The sequence below is a fragment of the Neopelma chrysocephalum genome, unplaced genomic scaffold (genome assembly GCF_003984885.1).
Source record: "Neopelma chrysocephalum unplaced genomic scaffold, ASM398488v2 Primary Assembly neopelma1_200, whole genome shotgun sequence".
Lineage (NCBI taxonomy): Eukaryota > Metazoa > Chordata > Aves > Passeriformes > Pipridae > Neopelma > Neopelma chrysocephalum.
In genome coordinates this window covers 2225826-2245333 of record NW_020897862.1, presented here as the reverse complement: position 1 = coordinate 2245333, position 19508 = coordinate 2225826, and the positions used below count along the sequence as shown (strand labels likewise).

General features: G+C 53.0%; 1 protein-coding gene across 13 annotated transcripts in view; it reads right to left on the bottom strand.

The window, feature by feature from the left end:
* The window catches only part of CASZ1 (castor zinc finger 1), a 284376-nt gene that overhangs the window by 43299 nt on the left and 221569 nt on the right, over nt 1–19508 (bottom strand). For all 13 annotated transcript variants that reach the window (XM_027702933.1, XM_027702942.1, XM_027702935.1 and 10 more), the window contains one exon: nt 4757–5326. In XM_027702933.1, the coding sequence (XP_027558734.1) occupies nt 4757–5326 (570 nt within the window). The remainder of the gene's footprint in view (nt 1–4756; nt 5327–19508) is intronic.

Genomic DNA, 19508 nt, shown 5'->3' with positions numbered 1-19508 from the left:
TGACTCCAGAATAAACACCATGTTAGTCACAGGATGGGTGACAATGCCGCTGCAGTGTCAGGCTCAGGTTGTAGCACAACCTCATGGGTTGGTATTAATCAAATGCAGAAACACGCCCACAGTGTCCAGTACCAAGGCCTGCCTGAAGGACAACTTTATCTTTCACACACAGGCATATTAAACGATTTCATCCTGCTGTAAAGCAGTTCTCCTTTTTCCTCTTTTTCCTCTCTTCCCTACCTCCATTTCAGTGTAACCCTATGACCCAACAAAAGTGAATAAACCATGAAATCCCTACCGGGTCTAACACTTCCCTGTTTCTGTTAAATCTGTTTTCCCTGTTCTGCTTTTCCTCTGTTTTTGGACCTGTAAAACAACTCCCAGCCCCGCTCATAATTCCCTGACTTCCGAGCACTGCACAGAAAACCTCTAGCCAGCCTGTGTCAAACTGCAAGGGGAGAAAGAATAGCACAGAGAGGCTCTGATATGAAATTAAACTATTAAGTGTGATTTTTACTAGCTTTAACAGCTGCAATGAAAGTCAGTCAGTGGGTCTCATCTTTAGTACCATGTGGCTGCACCTGAATTGGTGCAAATAGATGCAAACCCCAAGCCTATAGGAAAGGGGTGTGTGTGTGTGGGGGGGGATTCAGACCTTTTTTTGAGGTACATTTTGGTACATTTGAGGTACATTTGACTTTGTCCTTTGCAAAGTCTGAGTTGGAGTTCAGGTTTCGCTACCCTGGATTTAATCCCCCAAACCACCTTGCATTCTGCTTTGCCCAGATTTGGTTCCAGACGATCGCAACACCCTCCCTGATCAACAGCTTCGCTGGTGCTGCTCAGCCTTTCCTCATCCAGATTTGAGATGAAAGCCCGGCCAGCTCCCACTGCTCACTGCCTGGGAAGTGCAGCTTCTCTCAAAATCACAGAATCATTCAAACTGGAAAATACCTCCAGAATCACTCATCCCATGAGCCCAACACATCCCCTAAACTCAAGGAGGGCACTTGATTGCTTAGGTACCCAACCTGAAGGGTGGAGGCTCTTCTACTAGAGGCACCTTAGGGCAGGGAGTGGGCTCACCAGGAGCAGGGTATGAGACCCAGCCAACTCACTTCATGTGCATTTTCAACCAGCAGTGAAGAGCTAATTATCATTACCTCATCATCAGAAAACCCCCTCATACCCACACACAGATAAAAACGAGGCAGGACAGAAGCTGGGAAACACATCCCTGTGAGGAGTGCACAGCCCTGGAAGCCACAGGAAGCACCGTCCCTGTGTTTTCCTCCCCCTTCCCTGCACTGCATTTTTGTCTCCTTTCCTATAGGATAATAAAAGGGCTCCCTCTCCCCTTGCCTCTGCTCTCCATTTGTGGGCATTGCCAAAGAGCAGAGATCTGTGTGTCTCAGAGCAGCTATCGTATCACAAAGGATCCCAAGTTAGCAAAAAAGGCGCTAAAAATAGCCTGCAGCAGCACACTATATATGGAAGGAAAAGCAAAACAGCCCAAATGGAGTGCAAGGTCTGGATACTGGGGGATGGGACATCCCAGCCAGGGTGCTGTCCTTTATTCTGCTTGGGAGGGGAAACACCCAGACTTGGGGGATACAGGATGATGAGCAAGGAACTGGCACTCGTCATTCACGTTCTCCCAAGTGGAGTCTCCTCAGGAAATTATGAAGAGAAAACCCCCCTGGTTAAAAACAGGGCCATAGAATATTCCAAGAGACTTAGCCAAAAGACTAAGAAAAGAAAGGCAAGCCTGAAAGCTTGTACAGGGGGATGCTCCTGGTGACTACTTTAGCCCACTATGTAACAGGCAAAGTAAGGAACACGGGATTGTGTAGGAAAATCTCCCTGGGCATGTGCGTCAGGGAGCGACTGTGGAGAGGGATCTCTGTCACTGACTGCACGGAGAGAGCTCGGTGCTATATATAAATGTGCTCAGGGCAGTATGGGTCCATCAGTGGGCAGGAGAGGGTGCATGAATGAACGAAGAAACATATCTGCACGTCCAGATCAGCTTCTGACACCCATCTCCTGACAGACACCAGCTTTGTGGCTGAATGTGATTCCCAGCTGGACCAGGGAGGAGATGCACAGGGCAAGACTGAGCACTGACTCCTGAGTTCCCTGTTTCTAAGGGGAGGCTCAAAAAGAAACATGCCCTACATGCACGTTCTCCATCTTGTTGCAAAGCATGAGGTTTGAACAGCATGGACTTAGTCCCTGATGCACAACAAGCCTCACAGTCTGAGTCTGGAAGGAGACAAAGGTGGTCAGGATTTGTCATCAGACCACAGGAGGTGCTGGTGGAGGACACAGGCAGTAGCTGAAGTCCCATAAAGTGGACAATGTGTGTACACACCACGGCTCCAGGAAGCAGGAACCCTTCTCAGCCCCATATAATTAGGATCACTTTCTTCACTGACCAAGAAAGCCAGTTAGATGTAGGGTTTGGTTTTCTGCGTGGCTCCTGCTTTTCACCCAAGTTTCCAGCTGATCAAAGTGTGGGCTCAGTTTTAAATGCTGCTGAGCACAGCCAGCCCTGTACCCTCTATGTCCTCAGAGGGAGCAACTGGTGCTCAAAACCTTCAAAACCAGGTTTCTGCAATGACTCCCCAAAAGCCACATTGACTGGGAGGGCAGAGCTGTATTCCTCTCCTTTCATCTGACTCCTGCTACCCCCCAACTCCCAGGAAGAAAGCCTCCTTTTTGGCATAGGCAGTTCCAGATCTCACTGGAATAAACTTAACTCGCACCCAGTACCACCAGGTCTGAGAGGACTTGGTGATGAACAGTTTAAAATTAATTTCCAGAACACTGACAGAATAAAAAAAGGAAAATAGGTTTGTCCTTTCCAAAGCAAGGGATGTTTCAGTTTGTGCTTTTCAGGGAAATGTTGCAAATGACATTTATAACAGGGTTCTCGCAACAGACGCTCAGACGTGGCAGCACGTCTGTTTGCAAGTCAAATCCCACGTGGCTGTAAATGTAAACTGGACCCCCCGTGTGCCATTACCTGCCTTAGACAGAAATGAGGCTTCAGCCCCCCCCCCCAACACTTACACGTTTTTGCATAATCCCTTGACAACACAGTCCTGCAAAGGCATTTAACTGAGATCTCCCACCCCAGTAAGAAACCTCAGCTCCTTTTCATTTTCCCCAGTTTGGTAACATTTTTTTTACATTTAAGTTCCCCTCCTTTCAGTTTCCATAGCGAATAAAAGCTGCAAACGGCGGGGGGGGTGGTGGTGGTGTGAATTAAAACAAACTAAAAACAGAGTCCAGGCACAATCACCTTGTGTCTGGGAACGACAAGGGCTTTCCTATCAAAGGAAACTGAAGGTCACACTTTTCCTCATTGATCTTGCAATGTTTGTTAATTACTCTGTCACTGATGTGGCGAAGGATAATTAAACAGCTCTGTTTATATCTTATATGCATAATTATGTGCGCTGCCACTGAACTCGTGAAGACTAGAGAATGTGCCTCTCCAGAAGGGGAACGGACAGACGGAGATGAGTTTCGGCTGCATTATTAACAGGAGGAGGAAAACATGCGCGCACACAAAAGCAGGAAAGTTTGATGGATTCACAAAGTGCTGAGATCAGGGGAGGGGTGCGTGCAGGTGGAGCAGATTAGGGGGAGATCTTTCAATTACAGATTCAGCCCAGCTGAGTGACAAATTGGGGGAGGGAGCTGCTCTGCCCTAATGGAGAGAATTCAATTTACCCAAAGCTTTTACCAAGACTTAGCACTCATACGCCCCCCCAAATCAATCTGGGGGGAACATGTGCATCAGAAAGGGAGCACGAAATTCCTCTGGGGCTTTTCCCAACACCTCTTGCTGAATTCAGCTTTTGAATGAACCACAAAAATAAGGCAGAAGCTATCTGAAAATAGGAAATGCACACACAGGCTGGGGAGAACACCTTGTACCTGCACACGAGTTGGTGTCCTGGATGGAGCTGGTGGGGGACACTGAGCTTTGGGACCAGCAGCTGCACCAGCCTGATCCTGAGCTCAGGGTGGGCAGAGTTCGAGGATGGGCCCCTCATGAGGGGGGCAAGGCCACAGCGAGCATCACCTCAGCCCCTCCGGCCGGGGGAGGGAGCGAGAAGGGATGGCTCTGCAGGGACACGGAGAAGGGATGGCTCTGCGGTGACACCCAGGAGGGGCAGTGTCGCTGTCACAGCGCTGATGCCCGGCTCCCGCAGGAGCGGGATCGGCACCGGGGGCCGGGAAGGGGCGGCCCCGCCGCAGCTCCCGGAGCTCCCCCGGCCTGTCCCTGGGTCCCGCGGTCAGTGCCGGTCCCGCGGTGTGTCCCCACTGACGGAGGGGCCGTGAGTGTGGTCACACAATCCACCACACGCCTGGGGACGTGATCTGCCACAAGGGCTCTCTCTGCTTTCCTTCCCTCATGTGGGAATGCATGAGGAGGAAATCAGCACCCACCGCAGCTGTGGCCATGAGAGGGGTGTACAGGAGTCTGAGAGGAAGATCTGCTCTACCTAGGGATCTGTGGTCTGGAACGATCCATCCAGCCACAACCACCCTCACAACACCCCTCTTGGGATGGGGAGGCTGAGCCAGAGACAAAGTCCATGTGGTCCCAAGAGTAAAATGCCAGGCCTCTGTGAGGGAATCAGGGCTCTCACTCTCCCCCTTGGCTGCCTGGTGCTGGACCTGGGCATGGGAACCAAGAAAACGTGACTGTGTGGAGAGGTGGAGGGCATGGAGGGCTTACCTGAGGTGGTTCCTGCCCCCAGCTTGGAGCCTGGCTCGCCACTGGAGGACCGGTAGGCATCATCCTTCAAGGCTGGCCCGTCCGAATCCCTGTCATCCAAGAAGTTGCCATCCTGCGAGCCCCTCAGAGCGTCTGCCTCGTCCCCGTTATCTTCCTCGTCGCTGCAGCCCTTGGGCTGCACCATGTAAACCCCTTCTGGGGGCACCTCCGCGCTCTCGGCGCCCTTACATTCCTTGCCCTCCACTCGCCCCAGCAAGGGCTCCTCGTTGTACTCCCCGTTCACCCACTTCTCAATCACCTCCCTCCTTTTGTCCTCCTCGATCTTCTGCACGCGGCTGAGTCCATCTGAGAACTCTGTCCCCAGCTCCTTGGTGCCGGGCTGAGGCAGGTCCTTGTTGCCGCTGTCCCGCTGCGGCCCCTTGTCGGCGCGCGCCTGCTCGGCTCCCCCGTGGTCGAAGACGACCTGGCGGCTCAGCTTGGCACAGATGGCATTTAGCTTCAGGCCGCCTTTGCGCTTGGCAGCCATTGTGGGTTTTCCTGAGGCTGCGTCAGTGCATATAGTTCTTTCAGCTGGAAAGAGAGAGGGGAAAGAAGCAAGGAAGGGCATTAGTGGGATCAGACAACTTGAACCCAAACAGCAAACGGCTGGTGACAACCCAATGGGTGTTCAGGCATGGCCAGTGTCATCCTTGGAATGGAGCTGCCACATGTTTCCTAAGCTCCAAGCAAAAGCCCAGCCAGGAGAGCTCGGTGAGAAGCAGGCTCTTAACTTGCTGGGACCAAAGGATGCCACTGGCCTCAAGAAAGAGATGTGTATGTATGCTGGGACAGAACTGGGCTCAAAAGGCCCCAAACACCTCAGGTACAGACCAGCCTTTGCTCATGGCTGAGGCACGATATGAGGTCTGTTAAAAGCCCAATCACAGTCTCCTTCAGACTGCAGCACCACCTGTTTTAGGTCCCCAGCTCCATTCCAGATGTGCTGGGTGCCAAACCCACACCAGCCAGTGAGTGCACCCAAGCACCTCTAGCAGGGAGAACAGCTCGCCAAGCCCACCCTAGTGAGGGTTTCACCTAATGGCATTTGTGCTCAGTCTCAGGAAAGAGAACCAGTATACACCAGAAAGAACCAGTATGGAGGACAGGAGCCCTGGCAAGAGCAGGTGCTGGAGCACCAGACCCAGACTGGGGTGTGACAGCTGTACAGGAGACATTCGTTGTGGGTTGGTATCGGCTGATCAGGCCCCTTTGCCTGCTCGCTCTCACCCACAGGAAATTCTGCTCTCATACTTCCCAGCACAATCAGCTAATTAGTGTGAGTTTGTTATTTTAATGTAGTTTATTCATATGTGACAGCTAGTAAAGGAGGGGTAAGAGAAGGTGGGGGGAGAGATGAAGAAGGTAAGGTCTTAACTTCAAGGTCATGGAGAATCTTGAACTAAATGGTCCCTATCAGAGTCACTTGCATGATTATTGCACAAACAATTAACAAGATTCAATCGCAAATAAAAGCAAAAAACTGATTCTAAAGCAGGTGCATTGTCTCATTTCCCTCTTTACTTCTGACACCGCTGAGAGATGCCCAGACTAAGCAGGGTTAAAGGTCCCAAGGCTGCAGCGGGCACACAGCCTGGCTCTTCCCCCAGCGCAGAGCCAGGGCAAACCCTGCCCTGTCCCAGGACTCGGGAAGAGCACCCAATAAAACAGTTGCTGGTCACACACACCACTGGAGTTGCTGTGGGAATGTTGCTGGAGGTCCCTCCAAAATGGACTCTTGGATTTCATGTCATGCTGAAAGAGGGGTTGGTCACATGGAGAGAGCAAACAGAACCCATCTCCAGACCTCGAATGGTGAGACACCACTGCACAGGAGTCCCTTGTGGCAGCTCAGCCCACACCTCCCTGTCACCAGCACAGAGGTGCTGCTGCACAGAAGCACAGTGAGATTAATCAGACCCCCTACAATGCATCCAGAAGCCACCGTGACAGCCCCTAATCCCGTAACATGACAGCCCAATACAAACAGACTGAAACTTTAGACCTGCTGTCCAAAAGCCAGAGAGTGGCTGCTTAGCGTAAACTCCTGACAGCTTCAGACACGCTTCCCTGTCAGGGACCGCAAGAAAAATAACCCCCCGACAAATATATCAGCCCCCCACACAAAGGGAGGCAAAATGTACTCCTCCACTTTCCCAAGGCACCCCCCGGCACTAACACCTACGTGCAATCATGCTTTCACGACGGGAAAGCACACGGTGCCCCCAGACACGTCCCTCCCCATCCAGAAATTATAGCTGTTGAGGAGCTGTGCGTATGCGCTGGCACGCTCCACCAGCAGAGTCCTACACGCACAGGTTAAGAAGTCCCATCTCCCCAAAATACATTCCTGTGCGTTCCCCCACGCATTCCCCTCTCACACATTCCCAGCACAGCGCGCAGCCCTCGCGCATACAGATGGGCACAGGCAGGCGCCCGGGAAGCTGCGACTCTCTGAGTGCTGGCACCTTCCCTTCCCACCGCATTCCCGCTCTATTTAGGGCAGAAAGCGCGGGCCGATCCTGTGCGCAACTGGTACCACAGAGGGAATCTCGGGAGGCTGCTGTGAGCTCCAGCTGGAGCCTGGCCAGGACACCAGCAGAGCCCCGGCGATGCGGGTGGTGGGGACGATGCTGCCGGGCCGTGCGGGGCCTGCCCGGGGCCGGGGCACTGGGTCAGCACGGAATCACCAGCCTCTCTCCTCAACTGCCCGGTGATTCCCCGTCCACGTTCTCACGACACCCAGCCCTGCTTAACTGGTGAGATCAGCACCGCTCGCAGCTGGAGATAACTGGGAGGCAGACACGCGGCAGCTCGAACCCCCGCTGCCCTCCCCCTTCCTGCCAGGAGGGCAGGTCCCATTATTCTGGTCTGGAGGTGAGCAGCCAAGTGTGTGCACCAGCCGGCAAATGAATATATAAATATTTATTCAAAGGAAGAGAGGAACAGACGTTCCCGAGGCTGCACTTGCCGCGTACGCAGCAACTCCAGGGAGCCTGCAACTTGTCTTCCACTCCTGTTCTGCCTCCTTCCATCACACACACCCTGGCTTTGCCCCTCTGCCTCCCCAGCCTCTCCCCCCAGCTCCTGCCCTGCCCCTTGGCATCTTTCTTGTCTCTTCTCCTTGTGTTTAGGACTTTTTATCATTTTGAGAATATTTTCCTAAAGTTCAAGTTAAAAATAAAGCAAGCTCTGAAAACGTACCATTTCCCTAATCTACAAAATTAATCCTCCCACAGACCTTCCTGGGATGGGATTTGCTGCTGTAATATTGGGGCTCTTGCACATCTCCATCCCACCTATCTCGTATGGCTGGAAATCAGAACTCCCAGCTTCTCCTGCCAACCTTGCAACCACCTCTCCACAAGTCTGGACACATTATTTTATCTTTCCATTGCCTTATTTCCTTGCCTGTGGAATAGGAGGGACATTACCTGTATCAACGTTCCTGTTCCCCTCTTTTAGGCTGTCAGGTTCACCAGCAGAAGGGAAACCCTTCTTACAAAGAAGGGCTAAAGATGGCCATGTAGGAGGGGGCCAGGACACCTGTGTTTCCTTCTCTCAGGCAGAGGGAGAGGAGCTGAGCTGTAGGATGAGGGACCTTCGTACCTGCCCAAGGTCAGGACTGCTGGACCCTCAAAGTCAGGCAGAGGCTCCCTCCCCCCAGGCCGAGCTCCCCACCCCAAATCACCCCGTGTCTCCATTGCACTGTTTAAAGATTCCAGCCTAAGTAAACATCCCCCTTCATTTTCTTCATCTAAATAGAAATGTTTTGATTTCACATCAATCTGAGGAAGCCGTTTATAACCTGAGCTTGTCACACGGACTTTTCATCTCTGCCCAGGACAAACTCTCCCACATGCTCTATTTACACTGAGCACTTCCTCTGAAAACAATGCCACCGGGAGTTTACTCCCCTTGCCCCCTCCCCACACCCTGTGAGGAGACACCAGCTGCCCCTGCTCCGCACCCATCCCTGTGGCATCTTGAGAGCAATCCTCCCTTGGAAGGGAAGGTACAGCTTCTGCATCCACGGCTGGCGAGGAGGGGGACAAAACTCGCCATTTCACTGCCTTGTCACCCCGTGACCTTTCTGCCCCCACTGCCCCCTTGGTCACCATGTGCTGCCAGCACCCCACGTACAGCCCCCAGCTCTCTCCCTCCACACAGCCCCCAAAGCAGCACCTTCTCACTCATGAACTCCACTGTGAGGTGCTGCCAAGGTGGGCATGGCTTGGCCCTGTCTCCCCCAAGGGAGAAGAGGGGCTCTGGGAGCACACTGTGTGCAGGAATGAAAGGATTGCAGCCCAGACAGAAATAGGCCATCCCAGCCACCGGGCAAACTGCTGCAGAGAGAAGTCTGGCTTTGCAGGGAGAGGAGGAAAGAGTCCAACTCTGCCTTTAGCTTGGGGTCAATGAAAACACATCCTGGTAGAGGGGAGAAAGGGTCCCAGCTGTGAAAAAGGGACGTGTGGGAGCTGGATGAAGCAGCTGGCACGGGTGGAGGGTAACAGCAGAGCTTATTGGTGTGGGAAGAGCCAGGGGTGCAGGCAGGACCCCTGTGATGGGGCAGGGGCTGAGGAAGGGCAGGAGAGGAGGGGCAGGAGGGCCCGTGCTGGGGGGAGGAGAGGGGTGCTGGCTGGGGAGGGACAGCGTTGTCACTTCAGAGGGCTGGGTACGTGGAACAGATGGAGCTTTCATATTTCTATTGAAGAGTTTTAAGCCCAGCTGAGCAGCTCCGTTCAAGAGGGAGGTCCCAGTGCCAGCTTTCCAGGAGCTGCAAGCTCTCATTCGATTAATTATTAACGGCATTATTTGGGGCGGGGAGGGGGAGGAAAGGAGGGCCGACATGCTGCACGGTCCTCTGCTTTTTAACCACTGTGCTGCAAGCTCGACTGGAGAGGCTCCAGTCGGCCCAGCAGCCCCAAACACGAGGGCAGCACGGCTCGGTGGGGTGAGGATGCTGCACACTGGAGCCTCTTCACACTTGAGCTGAGGTCCCTAAAATGGAGCCAAACCTTCACAGCAGAAGGCCACTGGGGCATTGGGAACACGCTTCCCAGGAGCAGTGCCCTGGAGCTGCCCAGCCACACACCGGGAGGAGGCAGGGCAGGCAGCCAAACGCTCAGCCCCTTCCAGAAAACACTTCCCCTCTAGCACGAAGACTCGTGCATTACCCCAGGCAGGGCCAGGGCAAAGGCAGAACATCCCAGGCATGGCCCACAACGTGTGAGAGTGGATTTAGTGTGTATTTTCCCCTCCTCAGTTTATCAATAAAACATTTTATTGCTTTTAGCCCAGGAAATGACCTTGGATTAGTGGATGCTGTCTCTTCTGGCTGACCTTGGGGAGTTCACAAAGGCTCTTTAACAACCTCCTCTGCCCTGCATGGATCCTGCCTGTGTGTGTCTGCACGGAGTGGGGAAAGCCCTCGGTGTGACAGTGGGACCTGACAGGCTCCAGCTCAGCACTGGGCAGGAGGAGAAGGAGAATCAAAGACGTGGGAGGAGAAACGAAGCGAGCAGCCAGGGTGTCCTCACTGAAGCGCTGCCAGCTACACTCCCTGCTTTCCCACAGCCGTGAGGGCTCTCCCCACACATCCCATCCATAAACCGTGCAGGAAAAGCCAGGGACTCTGCCCTGGTCCCATGGCAGTGCAGTCTGCCTGCATTCTGCACTGCCTCACCTTCTCCTGCCACGCAGGCATCTCCAGCCCCACAAGGGGCCACTTCTTTCCCTATTTCCAGCTCCCAGAGCCTGGTTCAGCCCCGGCCCAAAGGGGCAGAAAGCAGTGCCAGTTCACTTCAGCGAGCCTGTCCTGCTTCCCTCTGCTCACCCTGCTCAGCTGCAGAGTTCAGCTGTAGTTTTCCAGTGACAGTGAGAGGCCGTGCACAGGAACCAGCGCTGGGCAGTGGGTCACAGACACCCCGAGAGCAGAGGGTGAGCTCTGGAGACGCTGGTGCCCTGCACTGGGGCTGCTCCTGTTTCCCACCCAGCCACTTGGCTGCTCCAGTGCTGCTGACAAGGATTCTCCAGGAGAAGAACTCATGCACAGGGAGCCCCCCCTTTCCCCAAACAGAAAATAGCCAAATCATCTCTGAGCAGTGTGTATTCTCAGTGCATTTCTGGAGGGAGGGAATGGGACAGGAGAAACCAAGAGGAATTTTCCTCCTCAGGGGAACAGAAACTACAAGCAAAGAGGGTGAGTGCTGAGCTCTGAGACAGAGGCAGGTCCCCTCACACTGCAGCAAGCAGCCCACCCCATCGGGCCATCCCCTCACTGTCCCCCTATCCACACGAGCCTCCCTTCCCAGCCATGTCTTCTCCCACTGTCCCCTGGAACTGGACACAGAGGGTCCCCATCCTCTCCTGCAAACATTCCAACCCTTCCAGTGCCACCCACAGAGGGAACCCCTCCCAGCATGGCATCCAGCAGGCGGGACCCCCTCCCCAGTGCCCAGTGTCTCCCGCAGTCGCGTCCTCCTGAAGAGCGAGCCCTAAAGTGTTAACGGCGATTGGTGAAATGGCACAGCAGATTGCTACAATAAATAATTTACTGATATTTATAAATATTCAAATCAGCAGGCTTCAGAAATTGAAAGGGGGGGGACTGAGCTGACGGGCAGGAGGGGTGTTTAGGGAGGGGAGGGGGGGGCTGACATTAATTCCCAGGCTCTCCAAATTCATTTGAGAACTGTTTCTCATTTCAAACAAATATTAAATCTTTTGGTGTCAAGCCTCCAAAATAAAATATCAAAGAGAAAGTCACCACCCTCTTGGTGGCCGATGTCTTGTCTGCCATGACTCTGGGTGCCCTGGGTGGCCCTTGGACTGCCAGTCACTGGGGGAGCTATGGCAGCCTGCACTGGCCAGGTGAGGTATGAGAGCAGAAGCCCACCCAGACACACCTGTAACGCAGCCCATCACATCATCAACCATCATCTGAGACAGGAATTCCCATTGCTATCACCTACAAGACCTTGCCTTCCTCTTCCAGCAGATTTTCTAAATCCCATTGGGAAGAAAGGGCTGAATGTTGAACAAATGAAGGTGGAGCCACGACTCCTGACTTTCACTCCTTGCCTCTGCGAGGGAATTTGGTTTTGGTGATTTAAGATGGGGGTTAAGAGCCAAGAGTGCTGGCTTCCAGCCTGGTTTCCAATCACAGTGTAACCATCAGTCCCCCCAGCTTTCTGTGCCTTAATTTCCCCATGCAGGGGGGTGGAATGAGGATGATTACCCACCAGTGGGCTTTACTCAGTGCTTTGAGACCTCCACATCAGCACTCTGTCACTGTGCTGGATTGTTACAGAGTCTTTTTCACCTCTCAGCATCCTACTGACCCCTTAGATGGCCGAGGGAGATGATCCCGTGTCCTCCCCTGGACCACCCCATTGGTAACGTGAGGCTCCAGCATGGGGTGAATTTCCCCTAGATGAGTAATGGCTTTTCTAATGCACGGGCAGGCTGTCAGCTTCCCTACTCCCAGTGTTTTATGGGTTTAACTGAACGGCTCTGAACTCCCTAGTAAGAAATAAAGTTATCCCTCAGCGTCCCTTCTAAACATTTCACTCAGTGCAAACGGTGTTTAAGAAAAATGAGGACATATTTCTTCTTAAGGATGCAGTATCCCCCTTCAGAGGCCTAATTTATGCCATATATCACTGGCCAGGGAGAGAAAGGCAGAGCAGACCTCACACTAGGAGTGAGCTGGCCCTCGCACAGCCACTCCTGCTGCAATGGTGCAATGGGCTGCAACTCCAAGTGCTCCCGAGTCCGCAGAGTCCCCGCTGGAGCGCCGAGCGCGGCCGGGAGGCAGCGGAGCAGGACGGACACCTGCGGACGCTGCGCTGCCTCCTCGGTGCCGCATCCCGCCGCAGGGACCTCCTCACCTGCCCCTCCAGCCCCGCACGGGGCCCTGCTCCAGCCTCCCCCGACCCCTCTGCCTCGCAGGGGCTGCCTCTGCCACACTCCCTCCTCACCTGCCGCTGACCTGCTCTGCTGCCGCTCCACCAGCTCTTCACAGGCATTTGGCACAGCTGGTGGGGAAAGTGGTTCAACTGCGAGCAAGGACAGGACTAATCCTTCTTCACAGCTCTTTAGTAACGCACGTCTGAACCTTTTCCTAGGCAGATCTCAAAAATGATCCTAAATGTGCTTTGATCTTGTCAACCCCCGGCTTCCTCACTGGGAGAGCCGCTAAGAATCCACTGCCCACCCCCAGGTGCAGAGGCAAAGCTCCTCGTCTCTGCCCCTTCCCTTTGCCCTGCTCTGCACTCACGTGCCCTGAACCCCCAAAGGGCAAGAAACAAGCCCCTTTCTGCATACAGGTAACACAGGGAACTTCCAGAATTAACAAAAGGAGGTGAGCATAAAGAAGAGGGGAAAAAGTGGGAAATGGAGTCAGGAACTCTGGTTATGCTCCTGATCTGCTACTGACTTGCTCCTTCTCCTTGGGCAAAGGATATCATACAGGCTTCCCTTCTGCCCTTGACCTGCTGGGTCCCTTCAGTGGTCACCCATTGGGCAAGGATTTCTTGCTCAGCTTAGTGGGCTCGGTGTCTTTGCAATTTTAGGTACTATTGCAGTTCAAGTAACAGCAGAGGAAAAGCACTGATACAGGACAGATTGAAGCTCAAAAGTCCCTTGTGTCCTGCAACCAACTTGCCAGCTCATCTGTCAATGCAGGATCTTTGATAAGGCTTTTCAACAGTTTTCTCCTCATGAAAACCTGCTCTCAGTGCTCCAGCCCAACACAGTGAGTGGGGTCTTGGGCTCCCTAGGCTGAGCAGCAGCTCCCTGGGAGGTTTCTAGCCTCAGAGTCTTTCTTTCAGATAACATAAAGCCAAGAGGATCAGCTTTTCTGATCCAGTTTCTCCTCCTTGCCTTATTTATTTATTATTAATTCTTTAGTCCAGTCAAAAGGTTTACTATCCAGAGGAGCATAAGTGGCCTCACTCAGCCTAAGTAACTCTATAAATCAAGCAGAACTGCTAACATCTACATCACAATCCCGCCATCAATCTCCTCACAGGTTGTGAAGAAAACCAAGGAGAAAGACGCAAAAGGGAGAGTGAAGAGCAATAGCTCATCACCCTCAGGTCCCTGCAGGCCGGCTGTGGCCCTTGGAAAACTCCCTATGAAGCCAGACGTGTTGTCAGGGCAACTAAATGCAAACATGGTGCCTAACTTCTGCTCCCCACAGCACACAGACACAGGCCGGGGGCTGTGCCAGCAGGACCCGGTAGATGCACACAGGGAGGGAAGGGATGGTGGAAGCAGAGGGCTGGGAAAGCTTCTGGAGCAGGGCCTGCCAGCCCGTGTGGGACCCAGCTCCCAAGGAATGAAGAAGAGGCCAAGACACGAGCCTCTTGGAACACTGCACAGACACCTCTGCAAATGTTGCAGGAGCCAGGGCAGGGGGTGCAGGGAATCGTGGAGGTGGGATCAGACTTAGCTGCAAATATCTGATGCTAGGGGAATAAAAAGGACCTGGGAGAGACAACAGGTCTCTTGAAAGACACAGATTTGGAAGGGAATTGCTCAAAGTTTCAGCAGTCCCTCTTGGTGGCTCATCTTTAACGAGTGACTTTACGGAGAATCCAAACCCACCATGGCCCAAGTCAGGGAAGAGCAGCTTCTGGTCTCAGGCAGGGCTCATCCCTAACTGAGGGCAGGGTCAAGTGAGCCACCTCTTAAAACAGGGTCCCTCCAACCCTGTTGGTAGTTGGTCGGCAGTTTAGGAGCAATTTGCAATCCCTTTCAGCACTATTAAGCTCAGACCCAACAAAGAATGCAGACTCCTAATTAATTGCAGTGGGAAGTCAGGAGCTAAATAGGAGTTGGGAGCCTGAATGCTTGTTGCATCACCGAGAAACACAGGGCCAGAGAAAGTTCATTATTGTGGTCTTTCAAGGTCCTGCAAAGTAAATCAGTGTGTGAACCCGCAGGAGGTGAGAGCTCAGCAAGAGCTGCAGACACAGAGCAAACCAGAGCACCTCAGTCTTGTCCTTCCCAGAGCCCCCAGGCACTGCCTGAGCTGTATGTGAGCAGGTAACTGCTCTGGGCTGGGGATGCACAGGGGGCACTCAGATCCCTTAGAGGTTTCTGTGATTCCCAAGTGGGACTGGGAGTCTTTTGTGAACCCAGAGAGCAGGCACCCATCACACACAGCACTGGGAGCTCAGGAGCTCTTGAATCCCCGGAGATGTCTGGGACTTGCACATGCTGTGCAGTGTGATTTGGAGAAACCTTGTCCGCCCTGTTTGTGTGGAAAAGGCTCATGGCTGGGCCAGAGGAGAGCGAGCTCTGGTGTGAGAGCAGTGGCTCATCCCTGAGTTGTTAACTCAGCACTCCTGTCAGAGCAGCACGGGAGAGCAACCCCATGGCTGGGCCATGCAGGCACTCACCCCACGCTTCCCAGTGCTCACACCTCTCTAATTCCCTGCCTTGCCTTTTACTGCTCTTCCTTGTGGTCATTAGGGCTCATCTTCTTATCTGCCCTGTCCTTGTGAGCCCATCCATGCGCCTGTGCTATCACTGCCTGCAAACACCCGTCAGTGGGAGCACACACGTGTACGGAAACGTGGCCGTGCAGGTGCCACCACATGCACAGGCACACAGGACCCAGCCCACAGACACACACGACTGTGCTCGTGAAACACTGTGTACACAGAGCACATGCTAATGCACACAACGCCTGTGTAGCTGCGACTGTACAGGTGTCACACCTGCACACATATGTACAGACAGACAGACATGCAAGACCCTGCTCCGCTCAGCCCTGCACAGGTGGCCAGCACCCAAACAGAGCCCACCAGCACCCAAACAGAGCCCACCAGCACCCACACAGAGCCCACCAGCCACACACACGTGCAGCCACTCAGGCAGGTGCTGGTATGACCACGGAGCACTGCATGCACACTCACACACACACACACACACTCAGCACACCAGGAGCGGTTTATTCTGCAGCTTGGAGTGAGAAGACAGCGGTCTCCCAGCTGGACCCTGCAGACAGACTCGGCTGCAGGGACAGACACACTCCCCATCCCACCAAGAGCCCCTCTGTCCCCCCAGCCCAGCTGCAGCTCACACCTTAAGGCAAACAGAGCACCGGTGAGTGGCTCACTGGAGCTGCCGTCCCAGCGGAGTGTGTGTGCCGGGCAGGGGATCTCTCCCTCTCCCTCTCTCTCTCTCTTCCACTCGCATCTTTTCATGAACTCTATTTCTCTTTCCTTTCTGAAAACAACTGAGCTGTAAATACTGTTTAACCTTCTTCCCCCCTTCCCCCCTCCCCTCCGCACTATAAAAACACAAATATGCCATAACTCAGCTGGCTCAGCCGCCGCGCCTCCAACATGCCCTGCTCCAGGCCTCTCAGGAAGGTCATAACAAACGACTTTCCGATTCAGTGCTCCTGAAATAATTTTGTGTATTAAAACCTGAATCTGCACTTTCTGGACCGAAAGCCTCTCTTAATTATGGCAAGCGTCCTTGGGATGGACAGTGATCCTTCACTACAGCACCGCTAACCAACCGGAGAGGCAGCGGCTCCGGCTCCCCACCACCACCTCCTCCCGCTGCCCCCTCCCACCACCACCCAACCCACGGCCCCCCTTGCTCCCTCGCCCCCCCGCCTTCCCTTTGCCCAATCTGTTTTCAAAGTGTGTCTGTCCTTTATTAAATTGTTTTCTTTTCCACATTATCAGTTGCCATGGAGACCTCATCTCTCGGATTATTTGAATTTCATTATATCTATTGATTTGGGAGCATTTCATCTTTTTTATTGTTTTTCTGTCAATTTTCAAAACGAATAACCATCTAATTTGCGTCAGTGCTGATTATGTTTGTCCCTCAATAGAGGTCGGCAGCTGCGTCGGGGAAACAAATCAATGGGAAACCATCATAAACCTCCCCAGTACAATCTCCAGGATATGTGGGTGACATTCCACGCCTGCGAGAAACACTCATCATATCCAAACTTCTTTCTTTCTTTTCTTTTTTCTTCTCCCCTCTTTTCTTTTTTTTTTAATTTTTTTTTTTTATTATTTCCCCCTTGTAGCAAGCTCTGCCGGCCAGTGGCGGGTACCATTTAAAATCTTATTTATTTTTCCCACACACATGTACAATTTTGGACGCATCGCATTTTCAGACAGGGAGGGGACAAGGGTGAGAGGAGGGGGAAGGAATTTTTTTTTTTTTTGGTAAGAAAGAAGGGAAGAAAAGAATGACAAGAGAAAGAAAAAGAGGAAAAGTGGATCGGGATTGCAAATTGCTTACTATGTTTTTTTTTTAAATAATTTATGCAATTTTAAGCATTTATGTATAAATTTTTTAATAAGCCACCCTGGAGCAAAATAGCCATTAACATCCCAACGTCCTTCTGTCCAATGGGCTCGTGTGCAGGATCAATTTCCGAGAGTACTTTCCTTTTTTTTTATGACATGATAAAATGCTTTTAAAGCAACTTACACAAATATGGAAATTTTTTTTCCCCTCCTCTTTTTTTTTTTTTTTTTTTTTTTTATAACAGCCTCCACTTATTCACCAGGGAGAGCGAGCGAGCAAGTGTGTGTGCTGGGGAGGGCAGTTGGCAGAAGGATAGACCCAGCCCTAACTGGAACGGACCTGCCTGTCCTTCTAACAAGGGCATAAACTTTCATTAGCGATGCACACAGTCAAAGGCAATTTAGGGAAACGCGCTGTACAGAAAAGGAAAACCTCAGCGTTTTTACTCGGTGGCTCCTTGGCTCCGTCCAGGGGGCTCTATCCTTGAGCTCTGCTTGTGCTCTCCAACCAAAGTGACCCCACCGGCCACGGGGGAGGCAGGAGGGGCCGGGGGGCAGGGGCTGGGGGTGCTCTGGGGGACGCGGGTGCCCGGCGGTGCCCGCAGGCCCCGCGGCTGGGCGAGGGAAGCCAGTCAATATTAACATCTTGCTGGAACCCACTGGTCCTGCAAGAGGCCCAGAGGTATCTCTCGCTCTGCCCACTGCAGAGCTTCACCCTCCATGGGGCTAGTCCTCCCCAAAGGTCTCTATTTTGGGTTCCTCCACGCTGGCAAGGAGTTCGCAGCCGCTCGATGCCCCTTTGGGGCATTAGTCACAAGCTGGCTCTGCCCAGACCAGACAGATGTGTCGCTGCTGCTCCTGTTTCCACAGGGTATATAGGCTAGTTATTTTTGCAGCTGGGACATGTTCAGCCTCACACAGGAACCTGGAAAATGCCATTCCTGAAGGGATGGCTCCTGCCACTGGCCCTGTGAGCAGACACAGCTCTGTGGAGGACGGACATGAGCGCACGGCTGGAAGGAGAGCAGCCCAGCATGAGGGGCTTGGTGGGGTCTGAAAGACATGACCAGATGTTGGAAATGAAAACTATTTCTCCACCTAGGAATTCCCTTGGCCCTTTGGCTTTGGGGTTGAAGCTTATGCACCCCAAGCCAGCTATACATTACCCATGCCCAAGCATGGAAATCCCTGTGCATGTTCCTATTATTTGCTCCAACATCAAGCCCTGACACTGCTTTTTCTACAAGAGCAGATTTCTTTACCTTTTTGTACGACACACACCCAGAGATAACACAGACTTATGAATTTAATCCTACTGACAGCAGGTTTGCCCATTACTGGTACCTTACACAGACCTCTGCACTCTCCCAGCCCTGGTGCAGACCCAGCCCAGCCCCACAGTGCTGGCCGGCACAGGGGCTGGGCACACACCTGCCCCATCTGCCACGGCTGAGGGTATAGGAACTAAACCAGAGGTAAAAAAAATAATAAAAAATAAAATGAAATTCAAGGGGCAGCCAACGCTCAGCTGGAAAAACACAAAGTGCCGAGAACAGCAAACCCAATCAATAACAATCACAACCCCAGCAGCGGGCGAGGAAAGCGTGAACCGTTTTGGCCTGCTCCCTGCATGCTCACCCACTTGGGAAAACACATTCCCAGAGGCCCAGGATTTCATCCCCTCCCTCTCCACCCTACATTTGCCCTCACCAAAAAGCCTGGAGTGTAAGTCTGCAGGCTCCTGTTCTGGTCATGAACTCAGCAAAGAGGGGAGAGGGTCCCTGCACAGAGGAACTGGACTCAGAGCTGGTGCCTGAGGAAGCAGGCACTTTTTTTCTAGTAAAGTGCTCCTTACACCCCACATCCTCCTAATCTCCCCTTCCCTCCAAAATTTTGCCCTTTGTGCCCCCTTCCCTTCCCAGTCGCCAGCTTCAGCCTTAGGTTGCTCTTTCCCTTCCCTCTTTCCTGAAGTTCCCAACACCATTCCACGTTCCTCCTCCCCAAAGCTCTGGTGCCCCAGCCCACACCCCCACACCTTCTCTCCCCTCATTCCCTGTGGGTCTGACAGCCATGTCTGGCAGAAAAGGCTGGGCTGCCCAGGGGACCAGCACTGCCAGGGACTGGTGACCAACCTGGGGAGGGGGAACATGGAACCTGCCCGGGAAAACATGGGAGCTCTCCCTTCTCCTGGTCTTGCGTCACTCCCCGTGCAGACCGCACAGATTTGGGGGATTTCACTGCAGCAGCAGAGGTCAGCAGGAGTTGAAGGTTTTCAGATCATATATATCACTCTATATGGTCTTGTCTATAGCGAGTGCTAAATATAGCCAAGCCAAACCTGGAGGTGACTTCAGTGCTGTGATGCAGGGACAGCAGCCACTGCACAGGCACCTCCACTACCTCAGAGCAATACAGATGTCAACAGT